The 19,500-nt window shown below is 36.0% G+C and overlaps 1 protein-coding gene across 1 annotated transcript in view; it reads left to right on the plus strand.

Annotated features, from left to right (window-relative positions):
- Gadl1 (glutamate decarboxylase like 1) overlaps positions 1–10,949 on the plus strand; it is a 170,054-nt gene extending 159,105 nt beyond the window's left edge. The window contains exon 15 of the mRNA XM_033756998.1: positions 10,158–10,949. Within this exon, the coding sequence (XP_033612889.1) occupies positions 10,158–10,331 (174 nt within the window). The 3' untranslated portion in view covers positions 10,332–10,949. The remainder of the gene's footprint in view (positions 1–10,157) is intronic.
- Positions 10,950–19,500: the final 8,551 nt, after the last annotated feature.

Genomic DNA, 19,500 nt, shown 5'->3' on the forward strand with positions numbered 1-19,500 from the left:
CCGGGTGATCGCAGACAGGCAGGCAGGCAGGCAGCTGCAAAAAACCCCCTCTGGGGTCCTTGGGTCCTTCCTGGGTCTGTTGTCGCGCAGGCCGGGAGCTCGCGTGCACGCCGCCGGGTGATCGCAGACCTGAGGCTGTTCTTTTAAATTGAAGCACACTTTTATTTTGTGCATATCTGAATTTCAGATGTACTCCTGAGGGAGAAAAGGGTAAACATTTATATTTGAATATGGCATGTCCAGTCCAAGCGCAACTTATTTTTTCATGTTCTGCAAAGCTGAATTGATCTCTTATATTCATATGATTTTATGGGCTGTAGACCACCAATTTTACATAATTAAAGCTTGAGAGACTTACTCTGACAAAAATCTCCTCTAAATTATGGTGAGAGAAATCTCGGAAAACAAGTAAGGGTTGTACAAAGAAGTAAGACAAAAATTTAACAAGGAATGGCAGAAAGTATATTGAAGAAAAAGTTGACTATTAAAGCAATCAAAACAAAAGGATGTGTTGTTTCCTGGGCCATGGATAAAGGTTTTGAAAACTTTATCAGATTTCATGACTAACAAAAAATTTGGCTGACATCTTCTTTGAAGGTCACTTACGTATATTTTGCAAAATTGACCTGAGCAATCCAAGATAAGATTTCCATTTAGTGCTCCTCTGCTCCTTCAAAAAATTTTTTTGCAGTTTCAGACAGCACTTTATATGTTTAATAAATAATTAATTTTAGTGATATCTTTTAAATATACATAATGGTCACATTCATCGTAAGGAATTTGTACATGATAAATCTTGATTCTTTTTTTCCCCATTTCTCTCCTTTCAACTCTCCTTCCTATCCTTATTTACCAAAACTTTGTTTCCATTTTTTCCCCTTTCCTTTCCTTCCTTTCCTCCTTTCTTCTCCCTGTTCCCCTCCCCATTTGAACATTTCCTCCTATTTCACAATATCTGTTAGACATTTTGCTTTTTATTTACCCTTTTGGTTCTTCACAGCAGAGAAACTAGGTGATATTTGAACATGTGTGTCAGATTCATTTCACTTAAGAGTGTGGTCTCAAGGGGCATCCATTTAGCTACAAATGTCTTAAGTTTATCCTTTATGGCAGAATAGCACTCCACTGTATTAAAAAAGACACACTTTTATCCATTCGTTGGTTGATTGTTCCCTTAAAATTGCTTTCCCTGTCCGGAACACCTCTCACCTCCCACTTCAGCATTGCCTCTCCCAAAGTCCTGGTTAAAGAGCATCATTCTTCAGGGTTTCCCAAATTCATAACATATGAGGAAGCACTTGATTTACCCCATAAATATACAGAGTACCAGGCCTATCTCATTAAAACTGCAGTTCAGTTGCTGTAATTGGAGCCTGAGTCCCAGTGATGTCTATTTGCAGGTACGTTTAAGAACAGTAATATTGCTCTTCAACCTTCTTTTGGTAAAAATGTAAATGTGAGGAAAGCAGAAGTTGACTTCACAATCCTAGAGTTGAACTCTTGCATTTTGAGTATATGATCTTGTCATGTGTCTAAAGAAGGAGCTTTTAGTTATAAAATGCTTCTCAATTTTGACACATAACAGAAAATTCTAGAATACAATAGAAACCCATCGCTGCACACAGTAAATTTCAATGGCACAATCCTCCCTCAAAAAAAAAAAAAAAAAAAAAACCAAGATAATCAATGATTGTTATTATTTAAAAGGAGGAAAAAAAGGTTATTTTGAATGTGTTGGAAGAAAACTTGGATTTTGAGTAGAAGATTAACATATTAGCTGCATACATGAGGTGCAAGATTTAATTTCTAAGACTGCTAACTCTTAGCCTTTCTCACAAATATTTAAATATAGTTTGCATGTTGGGAGAAGAAAGAAGAAATTGCAAGTCATGTTTTTCACAGCACTTTCAATGTTTATCAAGAGATAATAATGAAACAGTGTAATAAAAGACCAAGCATGAGTATAAATTGATGACAAATTCCTTTTAAGAAATGCATAATATTAGTCCCTAATATTGAGTGCTTAACAGATGCTACACTTTGTTCTCCATGTGTTTAAGTGCATTATGTTATTTAGTCAACGTAACAATCTATAAAATCTGGAATCTATAAAAGATAAATCAGTTCTTCATAGTCGAGAAGTATAATTCTACACTGCTTATTGTTTGAACTGAGACACTTGGGAAGCTGAAAAGGAATGCTGTTGATAATTATAGGAAACAAGGGATAAACTTGGTCTCTCTTGAGGAAACTGGACATGCGGTCACTGTAACGTGGATAAAGCTATTTTATTTACCCATTAGACAAAGTAAGCATGCGGGACAGAGGAACTGACTAGGAGCACATGAAATACCACTTTTTGAAATGTCTCCAAAATACAAAAGAAAACTTCAAAGTGAAACATAATGAAATTATGTTAACTTAATCACAGCTCATGTGAAATTTCCTATAATTACACATGATTTATGTTGAGTAAGTATGGCAGATGCCTTTAAATGTGTGTTACCTGGTGTCTGATAGAAGCTCTGAAAGCCTGGAAACATGCAGTTTCCGTCGTTCCCCTCTGTACACAATGGAGAAGAGCTTCCAGTGCAGCTGTGTCCAAATACCTTAGTACCTTCCACCTAGGGGTCGTTAACATAGCTCTTCTCACTTTCAAACCCTCAGAGAAGTTAACTGACTTGCTTTAAGGGCGTGCAGTTAGTGGCAGAAATAGAAGAAAACACCTCACTTCAGAATTTAATTTTCTTCCTGGAGCTTGTGTTCTAGATTCTTCTTAAATAAGAACATAGTCTCTGACATGTGATGTCTTTTCTGCTGAGTTTCACATGCTTCGCCTCCAGTATCATAGTGAGCTTTAATTAATCCTATGAAGAAAGGCAGGGTATTAGTAGCATTGCTCGCCTAGAAATGAGGAAATGGAGGTGCTGGTAGCTTCAGTTACCTGCCTGACCTCATGGAGCTGCATATCTTCTTGGAACCTGTTTTCTTTGTGAAATTCTTTTATTCACCTTAAAGTTACATAGAGGTCTGCCTGCCTTGCAAGCACAAGGCCCGAGTTCAATCCTTGGTACAAAAAAAAAAAAAAAAAAAAAAAAAAAAAAAAAAAAAGTTACATAGAGGTAAAATCCACCTTTTAATATATACAGTTATGTGAATTTCAGTGATTGCATGATGCTAGCCACTGGTAAGGCCTTATGTTAGACTCTGAGACCTGTAGAAAATAGCTTTTAGCAGAATTCCTAATCCAGTGGAACCATGTGGGAGAAAACTGTCACCCTTAACACAGTTTCCTCAAGTTGCGTCTTTGTGGTCAACCCCTTTCTTTGGCCCAAGCCTCTGGAAACCACTCATCTATTCGCTGTATGGTTTCTCTTTTTCAGAATGCCATATAAATGGAATAAGTAAGTAGATTTTTAAATCTGGCTTCTTTGACATGCCATAATGTATTGGAGATTCATTCATGTTGCCTTAGTAATTTATTCCCATTTACTGGTCAGTCCATTGTATACATAATACCACAGCTTCTTTACCCATTTTTGTAGTGAGAGTACATTTGTGTTTTGAATAAAATTGCTGTAAGCATTCATATTTCTTTTGTTGAAAGAAAGAAAAACAGCATATGAAATAATTTCACTTAGTTCAAAATTTTTAAGACAAATGTTCTAAAATCCTTCATTGATACAGTGGGTTAAACTGTGTAGTAGAATATTTTCTACATAGAGTAATGGAAGAATCAACTTTCTCTTTTCACTTGGCAAGTAGTTATCAATGGAAGGCAGCATTTTTCTGCCACTTATTATTCCAAAAGGAAAATGTGTAACTTGATGAAATGACAGGAAGTGGGAGGGATCATTTTACCTAAAACTAAGTCAGGAAAGAAAAAAATGCAAAGTGAAGAAGTATGTAAAGTAAGAAGACCCCTCCAACTCTTGGAAGGGGCCAGTGCTATAAGGAATATGGATCTGCTGCAGCACTGGCTCTGGCAACTCCTAGTTTCTTCCTCAGTGGGGGTGGAAATTACAGTTTGACACAGGATAACCAAAATAGATTTCAGGATTGAGGACAAAAGCTGTTTTGAGAGAGCAAATGTCTGGTGTATAGGAAGTCTCATTTCAGACAAGGAGTAAATTACTCATATATATTTAGAAATACAAAGGAAAAGCTTCTTTGGTGAACTGGTAAATTTTCAAATGTCACATAAGATATTCATTTACTACATTTTAAAGATGTGAAGCTAACCATTACCACACCAACAAACCTTTTTATATGGCTAAAGAAAACACTTTCTCCTTTGTACTGTGGTATATTTGGTCATAAAGGAATGCTTTGTCTTAATAACTATACTTTAGCATGAGCCTCCTGAGGCACAAGGAGTTTGGAATCTGGAAAATATAGATGTAGATGCTTAACTCAAAATTCTTTTTAATTCTACATGTGAATTGGCTGTGTAAAGGAAAATCCAGTTAGTATTTACAATCAGAAGAAACCCAGATAGAAATCTAGTTAAAATATAAAATATTCATTAAGCTTTTAGGAATTTCTTATGTGAGGCATATTATTGAGTGCTTTTATCATCACATACAAATGGAATCCATTTTTCCACTGAAGAATGTACTTTTTTTTTTCAATTGAAGCTAAAAGGAAAACAGAGGTGTAAATCCATATTTCAGATTTTGTGATCTAATATGGGTATTTGATTGACTTTAAATTCATTAACTTATAAAAGGGCAACTGTAGTGCTTTATGGTGTATGTAGACAGTGCCAGAGAAATTAAAGAACAAATAAAGGAAGTGGCATACTTTCTCACAAGTCTAATTTTCCACATCTGCCAAATTGGGCCTTACAGTTTGGCTAGACATTCTCTCTAGGTTAGCTTTCCTCAGATGATTGACCGTACTGTCTCTTGAGGATTCTGAATCAGGGTGAGCTATGTGTTTCTTGGTATAGTATGTGAAGATCCACCAAAGAGCTGAGATTTGTTTCAGTATGTGCTGCTGATTCTCTTAGACTTAGATTTAGACTTAGACTTAGATTTCCCCCATTTAATCACTTCTGGCTCTTAATGCTGTTCATTCCTGAATTCTAGTACCTACCTTTATGCACAGTGCATCTCTGCCAGGCCTTAGAATCAGAGATGTCTTCTATTAGAATAGGAAGATGAGGAGATTTAATGGAAGAGTTATTTAAATCTCAAAAACAATTTGGGTTGTGTGCTAGGTATAAAGTGGGAGCGTTTTATGTCAACATTTTTCATAATCCGTATTTTAATCTTACTCAGAACCCTTTTAAAATTAATATAGAGGGTGGAGCATATTTGGAATCCACATTATTTTTGGGGAAAGTATAAAGTGATTTGTTTTTTCTGATTGTTCCAGAAAAATTGTGTTTAAGGAAAGCGATACTGGCAATTCCAACCCATCTGTGGCTCTTTGTGCTCTATTGGAGAAGAGTTAAGACCTTTATAATTTCTGGGCTCAATACTAAACTTCTGAGACACATTCAATAAGCATAATTTTCTGTGCACTTTGTCCTTTGTAGGGGTAGTTTTATATATCATGATGTCCTTTTTCCAGTTAGATCAGAGGGAAGGTAAGGGATGGTCCATGGTCAAATCTAGCTTGTCGCTTATTTGACTATATACAGCCTGGCAGTTAGGAATAGGTTTTACATTCTTGAATGACTATACAAGAATAAAAAGCAGTATAGTATTTCATGGCATATAAAAGTTATGCATTAAATTTCATTGTCCGTAGAAAGTTTTATTAGAACACAGCCATACTCATTTGTTTATATGTTGTCTCTGGCTGCTTTCAAGTTATAATGGTAAAGTTAAGTATGTGCCTCAGAGAGTTCATTGCTTGCAAAGTCTACAATATTTGCTGTCTGGCCTTTTATAAGAAAGAAGTTTGCCACCCTCATCCATAACAAATGCAATTCAAGGATAACATCTGAACCAGCCCCCACTATTCTTTTTTAGATATAATTGCTTAACCATGAATTGGAAAGAGTAGTTCACTTAAGTCGGAATTCTCTTCTGAGAATGACAGAAGAGGACAAAGATGCATGAAGCTTAGTGTGGATAAAGAGAAATTAAATACAAGATTTCAAATTAGAGTTTGTATAGATTCCAAACATTATAATATTTACATTTGGTATGGGGCATAAATTATTTGATAATATTTTATTGCAATAAAAATTTTCAGTTTACTCTTCATATATTTAATCTACCTGGTTATACTGTGCTCTTTCCCAAAGATCTGCAAATCATTATGAGTTTAGCCTCTCAAAACCCAAATAATCTTCGCTACCTTGGGAGAGATTGAATTAATGAAACTGAAATTGAGGAAACTGCCTAAAATCTACAATTTGAAAAATATAAATATATTCATGCTTTAGAAAATGATTTAGCAAAACACTAATCTCTTTGCTTTTATTAGAAATTCCAAATATCCTTGCTATCTTAACAGACAGTAGTAGCCTATGTGGTCTTTGCCTTTCTTATTTGCTACAAAAGGATCAATTCATTTAATTATAGGTTTGTTTTCTTAGCCAACCAGGATGTCACTCTACGCCAAATTTATAGGTGAAAAATGTGACTATCACCCACATAGCAACTGATAAGACAGAGATGTGTAAAGAACCTAGAATATTTCAAATCATTTACTATTATAATCTCTGGACCAGCCTTTGAAGAACTGATTTAGAGGTTTCATGAGTGGGTCTGGAATTTCAATAAAATACCATTTCAAATGAAGCAAAATCAAAATGAGGCAATTGGGAAAATTTTAGGTCAATCAGAGAGGTGTAGTGTGGTGGTGTGGTGAAATGCAATAACACTATTCCAAATGGCGTGGAAACTATGTCAGGAAGCAGAAATAAGTATGTAAATAACATCAGGATTCATAGATAAAATAATATCCACCCTAAAGGGAAACAGCACTCCTCAGAGTATGGTCACAGCCTCATGCACATCCGTGAGCTATTTGTTGTAAGTCTACAATAAGAAAAATATGGAAAACCAAAGTCACTGTTTAAAAGCTTTTAGAGTAACTTACCATAATAATTTAAAGGTTGAATGTAAGACTTAAAAAAGTAAGTTTGTGTGTTTTTCAATTTTTTTCCAACAATTAATTTTTATTGTATTTCACAACATATTGTCTGTATTGCATTAAAAAGTAAAGCTAGTCCTTCCCCACCGATAATTTGAGATATACTTTGTATATTGAAAAAATAATGTTCTTCTTAACATTAAGTATGTAACACATTCTTCAAAAGAAATCCTGTTTCATGGACATTACCTTTTTATTTTCATCAACAGCTGTGACCTTGCCTTGACAGTTGCTCATCAAATTGCTATGTGTTACTAGAGAGAGTCATTTCAGTTTTCCTCTAGTTTAAGAAACTTTTAAATATCCAAAGCTATTATGTGCTGCAGCAGTATGACAACAAAATTCTGTTTAAATGACTAAATCATTGCTGGAATATAATTTAAGGGGGGAAAAACAGAAATTCTACAGAAACGTGTAGTTAAATTGCTGTGCAACCAAATAGAAATGTCAGGATCTTCCACCACTTAAGATGCAGAAACCAGTGCACTGAGGCACAAGAAAAGAATTTGATTTACAATTTGAAGGAAAACCAGCAGTAAAATAATTGAGAACTGGAAAGCAATCTCACTCCTGCCAAATTGCTTTCCACTATGCATGCTCCATTTAGGGGCAATATTCAGATACTTACATTCAGTTTGTGCATATTTTCTTTCCCCTGTAAATATTCCATCCTGTCAGATTAAGACTGTTTCTCTGCTGTGATCAGCAAAAGAGAATATCCAAATTGCACAGCATTGGATTATACTTACAGCTTTATAAATAGAAAGTGGTTGATTTGTGAAAGCGCAAAGGTGATAAACTGGCTGCCAATGGGAACATTCTTAGTCCCTAAATTGCAAATGCATAGTTTCATTTTAAATAAGTTTTAATTTGAGTTTATGAGAATGGAGAAGGTGAAAGAATATTTCAAATTGTAAAGGATTGGTGAAATATTTGTTAGCAAATATTTAATAATGACAATTTTACTGCCATTACATCAATACTAATTTGTAATAAAGATTTGATAAGTATCACCCTTTAGATTTCTTTCTGATTTTTTTCCCATGAAATATTGTATAAAGTAGATTTTGCTTTTTGCTTGCCTCCCTCCAGGAGCTAATCTCTGTAGTTCGTGGATACATCCATAAAATATCTGTTAACTAGTTCTCTGAGTCATACAGATATTTAGACACTTCTTTATAATATTGGAAAACAGTGATGAAATTTGGCTTAAAAGTTTGCTTCTTGTGCTGTGTGTTTTTCCCATAGAATCACAGCTTTGTGCCTTACTCAAGGGCAAGGGTCTGTACATCTAAAATGTCTTTATATGAAAAGATCTGAAGTTTTTTGCTATGAAGCAAGGTGACTTTGCTGAATAAAATGTTTTGTTGTTCTTGTTGTAGTCACAATGTAGTCTATGTTGCAAAACTTAGGCACTAAAATTAGCACATAGCAAGAAAACATTGTTAAAATTGCCCTTGGACCTCTCTTGAAAGGGCTCTGAAATGTTCAACACATCATCTCTCCAGAGCTCTCAAACTGGATTTTTCCATCATCTTCAGAACAGATCAAGGTTTTGTTGAATGTCAAATGAAGTAGACTGCCCTGCCTTTGGGGTTGTAGGGGGATTGTATCTAAGGAAACACATAACGAAAGATCAGAGTATATGGGACATTATACTGTGAGAGATAAGTTGATAGGCGCTGAGAATTTGCCCCTCATCTAAGTTTAGAATTATCCCCTCATCTAAGTTTAGAAGCACATTCTCCCTGGAATTGTTAATATATGCTTTATAACTTCTAGATAGACTAAATCTCATCTTTCTGAAAACACAAAGTTTGTTCATGGTGTTCCCTTCCCACATACATATGTAGGACACACGCAAAAGGTTTTCAGAGAGCTGAAATAAAATTCAAATGGAAATTTTTGCTTGTATTTTCAACCCAGGAGTGTGCTGTTAAATTTTTAGCTTGGTATTTCAAAAGTTAACTTTGCTGTTTCAGAAGTTTGCAATCTAGCTCTTGGGTGGTCTTACTATTGATTTGAAAATGGACTGATTTTCCATGTGGTTCTTAAAATGGAATAATTTCTTTACACATTAAACTTTTAGAAAAATTTTTACATTTAGATTATCAGGGCCAATATTTTTCATGTCAGCTATAAATACTTCATAAAATATACGCTTCCTAATTTTATTACCACTTTTAGACCTCTTAGTAAAAGGCAGAGTGTTTATATTTTGTGTATGAGGGTAATATCAAACTTTCATTTCTTCTAGGGTCTTTGCTTCAGCCATATATTTTAAAAGCACAATAATTGACAGAAAAATGTAGGTTCTTATAAAAAAGCTAATAACCGCACATAACAGTCATGGTGTCTTTTCCATGTTACACAACTTCATGATGCTTTTGCCCCATCTATAATGAAGTGAAAAGATTGAGATGTGTTATTTACATGTTCCATCCCCCCATGATGAATGTAATCATTATGTACTGCAAACATGTACTAAGAAAAATAAACATTGCTAATTTTTTTTCTTTATTCAAGGTACCCTAAGTTGTTTTTTGGTTTTTTTTGTTTGTTTGTTTTTTGGTACTGGGGATCGAACTCGGGCCTCGGTGCTTGCGAGGCAGGCTACAGAACCATTGAACCAAATCCCTGGCCCCCTAAACTGTTTTTTAGTTGAGATAAATTTAGGAATGTAACACTTGATACCTTTGAGACTATTACACCTGAGGCCATAATTTGATTTTTAGGGATAGCATTGTGTAATGATTTAGATTTCAGGCCTGAATTTAGAGTGAGACTGCCTGGGATAAGGGATATTTATTTAACTTCCATATACCTTAATGTCCTTGTCTATAAATGAGCATATTAGTATAAACTATAATAATAAGCAGTATGTCTAGAATAGCTGAATCATCTATATTAGTTCACAATAAATTATTATAATTATTATAGTGTCAGCCTTGTGCACATAAGAACGGGCTGTCTACAGGAGAATGGCCGATTAAAATGTGCTTTGGCGCTCTGATGTTTCACCTCCCTCTCTTTTCTCCTCACAGGTGGCCCCAGCCATCAAAGAGAGGATGATGAAGAAGGGAAGCCTCATGCTGGGCTACCAGCAGCACCGGGGAAAGGTGAACTTCTTCCGTCAGGTGGTAATTAGCCCTCAAGTAAGCCGGGAGGACATGGACTTCCTCTTGGATGAGATAGACCTCCTGGGTAGAGATATGTAGCAGGGCATCTGGAGACACATGGTAGATTATAGCCCTTCTGATGAGAAATAGGAAGTGCTCCAGTCCAGCCATTGCAGAACCAAACCGCTAAGCTAATGGTGATCAGGACTCTTGTTCCCTGGGCGCTAACGTTGATACGAAGGAGGCAGTTTTAAAAAGAATGAGTTTCTCAAGGGTTGTCTCTGGCCATAGTTGCAAAGAGAGTTTAGTAAATACCATTGGATCTTTGGTTCTAATCTTACACTGCTCCTTAAAGAACTTATAAATTAATGGTTTAAAACAATGACTCTTGAATGGTTCTTGTACTAGCAGAGTCAACATCAACTGGGAACGTTTAGAAAATGCAGATGCTGAAGCCTCACTTCAGACAAACTGAATCTGAAACTGTGTGTGTGGCTCAGTGTTCTGTAGTTTAACAAGTCCTCCAAGTGATTTTGATGCATTGTATAATCTGAGAAACACAGGTTTTTAAAAAAATCTTGTATTGATTAATCAGTCTGATGTTTTGCCAGCAAAAGGGTATCAGCAGCCCTTGAAACACTCCTTGAAAAATACACCTGTGGCCTTTGTAGTACAGATTTTAAGGACATTAGGAGCATGACAAAACTAGTTTTAAAAGAAACTATTTATATATATGTTTACTTTATAAGAACATATGTCTTATGTAAGCTGAATGTTTATTTTCCAAAGTTAAAATTAACTTGTCTATTTTAGTTTACCTGAATTAGAGATGAAGATAAAAAAAAAACCACTTTGAAGTATGGCCTTTTAAATCAATGATCAATAATCCTAATTCACTTCCCCAAATCATTTGTATCATTAGTTGGGAGTAGACATTAAGTATATATAGATGTGTGTGTGTGTGCGCACGTGTGTGTGTGTCTGAATCCTTCTTTGGGGTCTAGGGACCCACTTATACCTTCCTCTTCCTCTCTGCCTTGTAGGGAATAACCAGAATGAAGTCCAGGGTTGTACAACATTCCCATTTCCAAGCTTTGACACATCAGGGTAGACTTTTAACTGGTTTACAGTAGGTGGAGAATCTAGGAATCAGAGGCCTTTCAGTGGAAACACCTTTTCCATTTCTTCTGATAATGAATACTTATAAATCTCTGATCCTGTTTCTAGCTTTTTAGGAAAATTTTATTTGACTAATAAGTGGATAGAATTCAGAGATGTGGGTGTAGAATTAAAGATCTGCATTGGGAAATGAATGATTGAAAGTTGCTCACAACGACCTTTTCCTACTTCATCATTAACTTGTGTCATTTAAATTGTGAAATGCAGATGTGTACAGTTCTACTTTCATTGTATATTTTCATTTTAGTGTGCACGGTTTCTCAAGATCTCCACTCTTCAAATAATGTTCTGATCTTTGTTCTGAATTACTTCGAATTCTCTAGTGATCACTCTTCATGTGTGTATATTTTGTGTCTCTTTTTGCCTTTCAAAACTGTCTACATAAAATGTTCTTAAAATCAATGCTTGCAATAATTTGGACTTCATGAAATAAAAAGCAGTATTAGTGCACTTTGTGTTGCTGACCTTTCTTTTCCTGTCATCTCTTTACTTCATTGTACCAATACATTTTAGAAGCCCACTGGACCCAGTCAGCATTTCATTTTAACAATTGTGCAAATAGTTGCCAGCTTTCTGGTTTTTAGTTAGCATCTTGACTAACATGGAAAGAGCAGTTACAGAAAAGTGTAGATTTTTCCTGTATATATAGTATTTCTTCTACTGAGCAATCCTAGTAGAAATGTGATTGTCGTAGTTCAGCTTCTGCTCAGCTGTGCCTTTTTATGAAAGGGGGCAATTCCTTGATCAATGGGAAAATAGAAAAAAAAACCTGTTACCAGATATATTCAGAAGTACACTTATCTTTCTTGAATATTCAGACTATGATCAGCTATTTGAATTGGTGGTTGCAAAAGGTAATTATTTGATGAAAAGTGATTATAATCCAATCACTTATTCATTCACTAAAATATTTGTAGTATGCCTCCACTGTTCTGGGTAACTGTCCAGATGCTGCAGATATGCAGTGAATAAAATATAAGACAGAGGGCCAGGGATTTAGCTCAGTGGTTCTGCTGCCTGCGTTGCAAGCGCAAGGACCTGAGTTTGATCCCTGGTGCCTCCCCCCCACAAATATATATGACAGAGTTCTTGCTCTTCTCAAACTTTTAGTGTAGGTAGGTAGTGCCTTTGATAAGTGAAGTGGCTGTAAGTATGTTGAAAAATTAAAGACTAAAGGAATAGAGTATGGAAGTGAGACAGCTGGGTGAGGTGCCTTCAGAGAGTTATTGAGCCTTCACTTCAGTGGGGACTTTAAAGAGTGATGGGAAGAATCATGCAGTTGGCTTGGGAAAGGGTGCTCTAGATGGAGGGCACAGCAAGTTAGAAGACTGGGAAGTTGCTTCACGATGTGTAAAAGGACCAGCACAGAGCTCACTGAGACAAACAGTGAATGATGGGGTGAGTGGCAGATGATAAAGTGGAAGAAACACTGGGAGTCCGTTACACAGGGTTCTATAGGTGGAAACCTAGAATTCCATGTGAATACATTAGAAAAGTTGAGCAATGCATTGATGTAACTTGAATTTTTAGAAGGAACATGCTGATGTTTGGAAGATACAGTGTGTGTGCAAGAGTAGGTTTGGAAGACCAAACGGGAGGCGTGTGAAGCAGTAAATGATAACTGTTTGTGCTGAAGATGTAAGGGAGAAGGAGTCTGATTTTAGGGGCAGTTAAACATAGAGTTGATAGGGTTGACTGGTAGAATGCAGTGTTGAAAGAGAAGTGAGGAATTAAGGATAGTTCCATAGACTTGTGGCCTGTGCAGTTATTAGCTGTCACTGAAACAAGGGCTGACTGCAATAATAATTTGACCTGGTTTTTGTTCATATGCAATTTGTAAATCAGCTAATTCCCTGCATTTTATAAGTGATTATTTCTGGGTCTCAATTTCAGAAGGGAGGTTAAAGCTGAAGATAGAAATTTAAGATCCAGGATCAGCATGAAAGCATGAAGGATATCAGTTCAAGTTACAGGATCAGATAAACAGTGTTTGTAGATAACACGGACAGATAAGCCAAGGACTGAGCCCTGGCGCTCCAGCTCACAATGAGAAGGAATCGGCAAAGTCCTCTGAAAAGGATCCTCCAAAGAGTGGTTTCCAAGGGCCAAATAATGATACATTTTTTCAGGAAGAAGTAGGTGTTCAATAATTTCAAAGCTGTGGATGAGTCTGTAAGAACTGGGATTTACTTTTACTTCATCATTTAGTGTGGAGGCCATATATTTGTGGAAATTTATTTGCTACAAGTAAACATTTAAAACATAATTTTCAACATTTCTTTTTAGCAATTTTCAGAATTTACCCAATCTAAAGGCTTTCAAATTCCTCTTCTGCCATTTGATCTTTAACAACAGTTCTATATTAGAAAAGGATCTGGTAGTAGATGGTGATTTAAACATAATAAAGTATCAGTAACATTGGGGTTGGGGTGTAGCTCAGTGGTGGAGGACATGCTTAGTATTCAAAAAGCTCTGGATTTAATACCCAGCGCTTCCCACCTCCAAAATGAAAAGGTATCATCTCGTCACATGGCTAATTGGGTCAGATAAGATGAGGTTTAACAGCATATGATGGAAAACTCAAAAAACTGAGGCTTAAGCTAGTGGTGTTTAGGTTTTTTTATTCAAAAGAAGTCCCACCTTAGTCCAGAGATGATATCTTACATTTGGTTACTTGATAGGTGACCAGGATTTGAGATCAAGCAGTCGATTTGGTGATCCTGGGAAACACAGTTCAGTGATTGGTGAAGTGAGTCAAGGAAAGGAAACCAAGAGTATGAACATCGGTGAGTGTAGTAATGTTGTGAACAGGTTAGACTTAGTCTCGCTGGTGACATCTGGAAAAGGGTATAGAACATATCTGAGGCTAAGGAAGATGGATGCTATTAACCCATTGCCAGATCAAATGATTGAATCGTGTTTTCAGGGTCAGTAACTCCCTGCCAATCTTGACCATGCTTTCATGGATTTGAGATATCTTTGTGCGGTTAGTACAGATGGTACCTAAAGCATTGAGCAGGATTGGCAGTTGCTGAGGAGTTGTGCAAGGACCACTAACAGCTTTGAAAACAATAGAAAAGGAGCCCCTCCCTATCACTGCCACCTCCAAATGCCATCTGCCCTACTCCTTTTCAGGCAAGACTAGAAAATGTGACTTCTCAATTTTTCTGTGTTTTTTGTTTTAACCAGATACAGGGATGCCCACAACTATCTAAGTAGTTCTGCCAAAAATAAAGAAAATAGAATGGACAGTGGTTAGGTAACTTGTAACCTTTGCCACTATGACAAAAACTTGGAGTAACACTAGTTCTTAAAGCTAATTTTTTTTCAGCTTTAATTGAGTTTATTTTAGGTACATTTTAGGGATACAGTACAGTTACATTCATTGTTGGGAACTTGTACCTCTACATGACAGGTCTTGGTTCTCATTTTTTCCCCCTGTCCCTGCCCTCCCTTCACCTCCTCCTCCCCTCCATCTGCAAACACTTTATTTTCATCTTTTCATATCTCACATTATTTTCTTTTCCCTTATTACCCTTCCCCTACTCATCCCACCTTCCCTACAGCTTTAGCCCCTTTCTTCCCATTTCACATTGTCAGTAATCTTATTAGGATCTTATGTATTATTGCAGATTATTCACACCAGAGAAACTATTCGGTATTTACACATGTGTGACTTATGTATTTCACTTAGGAGTATATCTTCAATATGTATCCATTTTCCTATGAATGAATCTATTTTCTCGTTCTTTATGGCTGAATAATATTCCATTTTATAGAAAAACCACATCTGCTTTATCCACTTTCCAACTGATGGGCAAATGGGCTGTTTCCAAGTTTTAGCTATAATAAACTGTGCTGCTATAAAGATGGGTGCACATACATCACTGTGATATGATTATTTTAGATCTTTTGGAAAGATATCCAGCAGAGGGATGGCTGGGTTAAATGGAACCTCCAGTCCCCGTTCTTTGAGGTATCTCCATATTGATTTCTGCAGTGGTTGCACCAGTCTGCACTCCCACCAACAATGGAGAAGGGTTCCTTTCTCCTCACAACCACGCCAACATTTTTTATTGTGTGATTTCTTGATAGCAGCCATTCTTTGTGGGGTGAGGTGGAATCTCAGTGTTGTTTTCATCTGCATCATCAGTGATGTGGAGCACTTTTTCATATATTTACTTTGCTGCTTTTACTTCTTTGTCTGAGAAAGGTCTGTTCATTTCGGATGCCCATTTTTGAATCGGGTCTTTATATTTGGGGAGGGCTGATTGTTTTGAGTTCTTTATATATTCTAGATATATAAAGGAACAGCTGGTAAAATTTTTTTCCCACATTGTAGGTTGTCTCTTAGTTCTGCTGATGGTTTCTTTTGCAGTACAGAAGCTTTTTAATAAGATGAGATCCCAGTTGTTGATTCTTTCTGCTAGTTCCTGTGCTACTGAGGATTTGTTCACAAAGTCTTTTTCTATGCCAGTGTCTTCCAGAGTTCTGCCTGACTTACCTTCCAGCAAGTTTAGTGTTTCTATTTTAATATTTAGATCTTTAATCCACTTGGATTTTAATTTAGTGCATGGTGAAAGATAAGGGTCCAGTTTTAATCTGTGGCAGGTTGACATCCAGTTTTTCCAACACCATTTATTAAAGAGGCTATCTTTCCTCCACTGAGGGTGGTCAGCTCCTTTGTCAAAGATGAGGTAGCTGAGTATATCTGGATTTGTTTTTGTATCTTCCAGTCTGTTCCACTGATCCTCAGGCCTGTTTCTTTGCCAGTACCATGCTGTTTTTATCACAGTGGCTTTGTAGTATAGTTTCAAATTGGGAATTGTTATACCTGCTGCCATGTGTCTGTTGCCTAAAATGGCTTTTGCTATTCTAGGTCTCTTATGGCTCCAAATGAATTTTTGGATTCTTTTTTCTAGTTCTGTGAAATAATAGTGTTGGAATTTCAATTGGCATTGCATTGAATCTGTATAGCAGTTTTGGTAGTATGACCATTTTCACTATGTTGATTCTTCCTACCCAGGAGCAGGGGATATCTTTCCATTTTCTTATATCCTCTTCAGTTTCTTTTTTCAGAGTCCAATAGTTTTCATTGTAGAGATCTTTTGCTTCTTTTGTTAGGTTGATTCCCAGATACTTCTTTTTTTTTTTTTTTTGGATGCTATTGTAAAAGGAATTTTTTCCCTTATTTCTCTCTCAGTGAGTCTGTTATTTGTGTTTAAGAAGGCTATTGATTTTTGGGTGTTGACCTTGTATCCAACTACTCTACTGAATCTGTCAATTAAGTCTAGAAGTCCTTTGGTGGAGTTTTTTGGGTCTTCAATATAGAGTATCATATTGTCAGCAAATAATGACAGTTTAACTTCTTCCTTTCCTATCTTTATTGCTTTAATTTCTTTCTCTTGTCTAATTGCTATGGCTAATGTTTCCAGAACTATATCGAAGAGGCATGGTGATAGTGGGCATCCTTGTCTTGTTCCTGATTTTAACATGAAGGTTTTCAGTTTTGGGCTATTTAATATGATGTTGGCTGTTGGTTTTTCATAGATAGCCTTTATTAGATTGAGATATAGACCATCTATTCCAATTTTTTGCAGGGTTTTTAATCATGAATGGGTGTTGAAGTTTCTCAAATACTTTTTCTGCATCTATCGAGAGGATCATATGGTTTTTGTTCTTGACTTTGTTAATATACTGTATTACATTTATTGACTTACGTACGTGGAACCATCCTTGCATCCCTGGAATAAATCCGATTTGGTCAGGGTGTATGATCTTCCTGATGATCCTCTGTATTCTGTTTGCTAGTATCTTATTAAGGATTTTTGCATATATATTCATTAAGGAGATTGGCCTGTAGTTCTCTTTTTTAGTTTTGTCTTTCCCTGGTTTGGGAATCAAAGTGATACTTGCTTCCAGGAATGAATTTGGAAGTATAGCTTCCCTTTCAATTTCATTGAAAAGTTTGAAGAGTAATGGCAGTAGTTCTCTAAATGTCTTGTAAAATTCAGCAGTGAATCCATCAGGGCCTGGGCTTTTCTTTGTTGGTAAATATTTAATTACATTTTCAATTTCACTGACTGTAATTGGGGTGTTTAAAATGTTTTTATCTGCTTTGTTCAACTTTGGTAATACATAAGTATCTAAAAAATCTGTCCATTTCTTCTGTGTTTTCCATTTTATTGGAGTAAAGGTTATCAAAGTAGGTATTAATGATCCCCTGGATTTCTATTGGATCTGTTGTGACTTCACCTTTTTCATTCCTGATTGCATGGATCTGAGCCTTTTTTTCCTTTTTTTGATAAGATTAGCTAAGGATTTGTCAATTTTATTTATTCTTTGAAAAAACCAACTTCTTTGTTTCATTTATTTTTTGTTTTGTTTTCTTAGTTTCCATTGTCTTGATTTCTGCTCTAATCTTTATAATTTCCTCTCTTTTTCGAGCTTTGGGTTTTTCTTGCTCTTGTTTTTCTAGGAGTCTAAGATTCATCATTAGGTTGTTTATTTGAGCTCGCTCTATTTTCCTAGTGTGGGCATTCAATGTTATGAGTTTTCCCCATAGAATTGCTTTCATTGTGTCCCATGGATTCCTATATGTTGTATTGGCATTTTCATTTATTTGTAAAAACTGTCTAATTTCTTCTTTAATTTCCTCTCTAATCCATTGATTGTTCAGGAGAGTGTTGTTCCATGTGCTTGTGAAGTTCCTACAGTTTCTTGTGCTATTGATCTCCAGCTTGATTGCACTATGATCTGATAATATACAGGGGATGACTTCAATTCTTTTGCATTATTCAGACCTGTTCTGTGAGGCAATATGTGGTCTATCTTGGAGAATGATCCATGTGCAGCCAAAAATAATGTATATTCTAATTTTGTGGGGTGGAATACTCTGTAGACATCTATTAAGTCCATGTGTTCCAAAGCTTGGTTCAGTTCTATTGTTTCATTGTTGATTTTCTGCCTAGATGATCTGTCAATTTGTGATAGTGGGGTATTTAAATCCCCCACTAAAATTGCAGTAGTGCTTATTTGGTTTTTCATGTTACTTAATATTTGTTTTATATAATTGGGGGCATTTATATTTGGTGCATATGTTTATGATTATCATCTCTTCCTCTTGAATTGTTCCCTTTACATGGATATAGTGGCCTTCTTTGTCTCTCTTAATGAGTTTTGGTTTGAAATTTACTTTGTCTGCGAATAAGATTGCTACCCCTGCTTTTTCTGGGCTGCTGACATGTGGAGAATTGTTTTCCATCCTTTCACTTTCAGTCTATGGGCTTCCTTTTGCACTAGGTATATTTCTTGTATACAACATATTGTTGGATTTTGCTTCTTAATCCATTCTGCCAGTCTATTTCTCTTGATTGGTGAATTGAGGCCTTTAACATTGATGGTTTTAACTGATATGTTCTGACTTATTATTGTCATGGTATTGTCCTTTTGTTGACTCCTTTTACTTTTTCTCCCCTCTCCTTTTAGTTTCTTGCCTTGCCTATTTGATTTGGTCTGTTGGGCCTCATGGTATTGTGACCTTCATTGTCCGTTTCTAGGATATTGTTTAGAATTCCTTGTAGTGCTGGTTTGGTGTTCATGAAGTTTCTCAGGTGTTCTTTGTCATGGAAGTATTGTATTTCCCTGTCTATTTTGAAAGAGAATTTTGCAGGATACATCAGTCTAGATTGGAGGTTGTTTTCTTTTAGGTCTTGAAATACCTCACTCCAGGCTCTCCTTGACCTAAGAGTTTGTGTTGAGAAGTCTGCTGTGCTTCTAATGGGCTTTCCTTTGCATGTGATGTGTTTCTTTTCTCTTACTGCTTATAGTATTTTGTTCTTCTCTTGGATTTCTGTGATCTTGATTATTATATGTCTAGGTGTAGAGTTTTTTTTTGATTATGGCTAGTTGGAGTTCTATATGCCTTACTTATCTGTATGTCTAATTCTTCCCTTCTGTTTGGGAAGTTTTCTGTCATTAATTCTGTAAAGAGCTTTTTTAAGTCAGTTGTGTTTTCTCCTGCTATTTCCTGGATTCCTATCATTCTTATGTTATTTTTCTTTGCATCATCTAGAAGTTGTTGGATCAA

Source organism: Fukomys damarensis, unplaced genomic scaffold, assembly GCF_012274545.1.
Source record: "Fukomys damarensis isolate Sample0158 unplaced genomic scaffold, DMR_v1.0_HiC HiC_scaffold_28, whole genome shotgun sequence".
Taxonomy (NCBI): domain Eukaryota; kingdom Metazoa; phylum Chordata; class Mammalia; order Rodentia; family Bathyergidae; genus Fukomys; species Fukomys damarensis.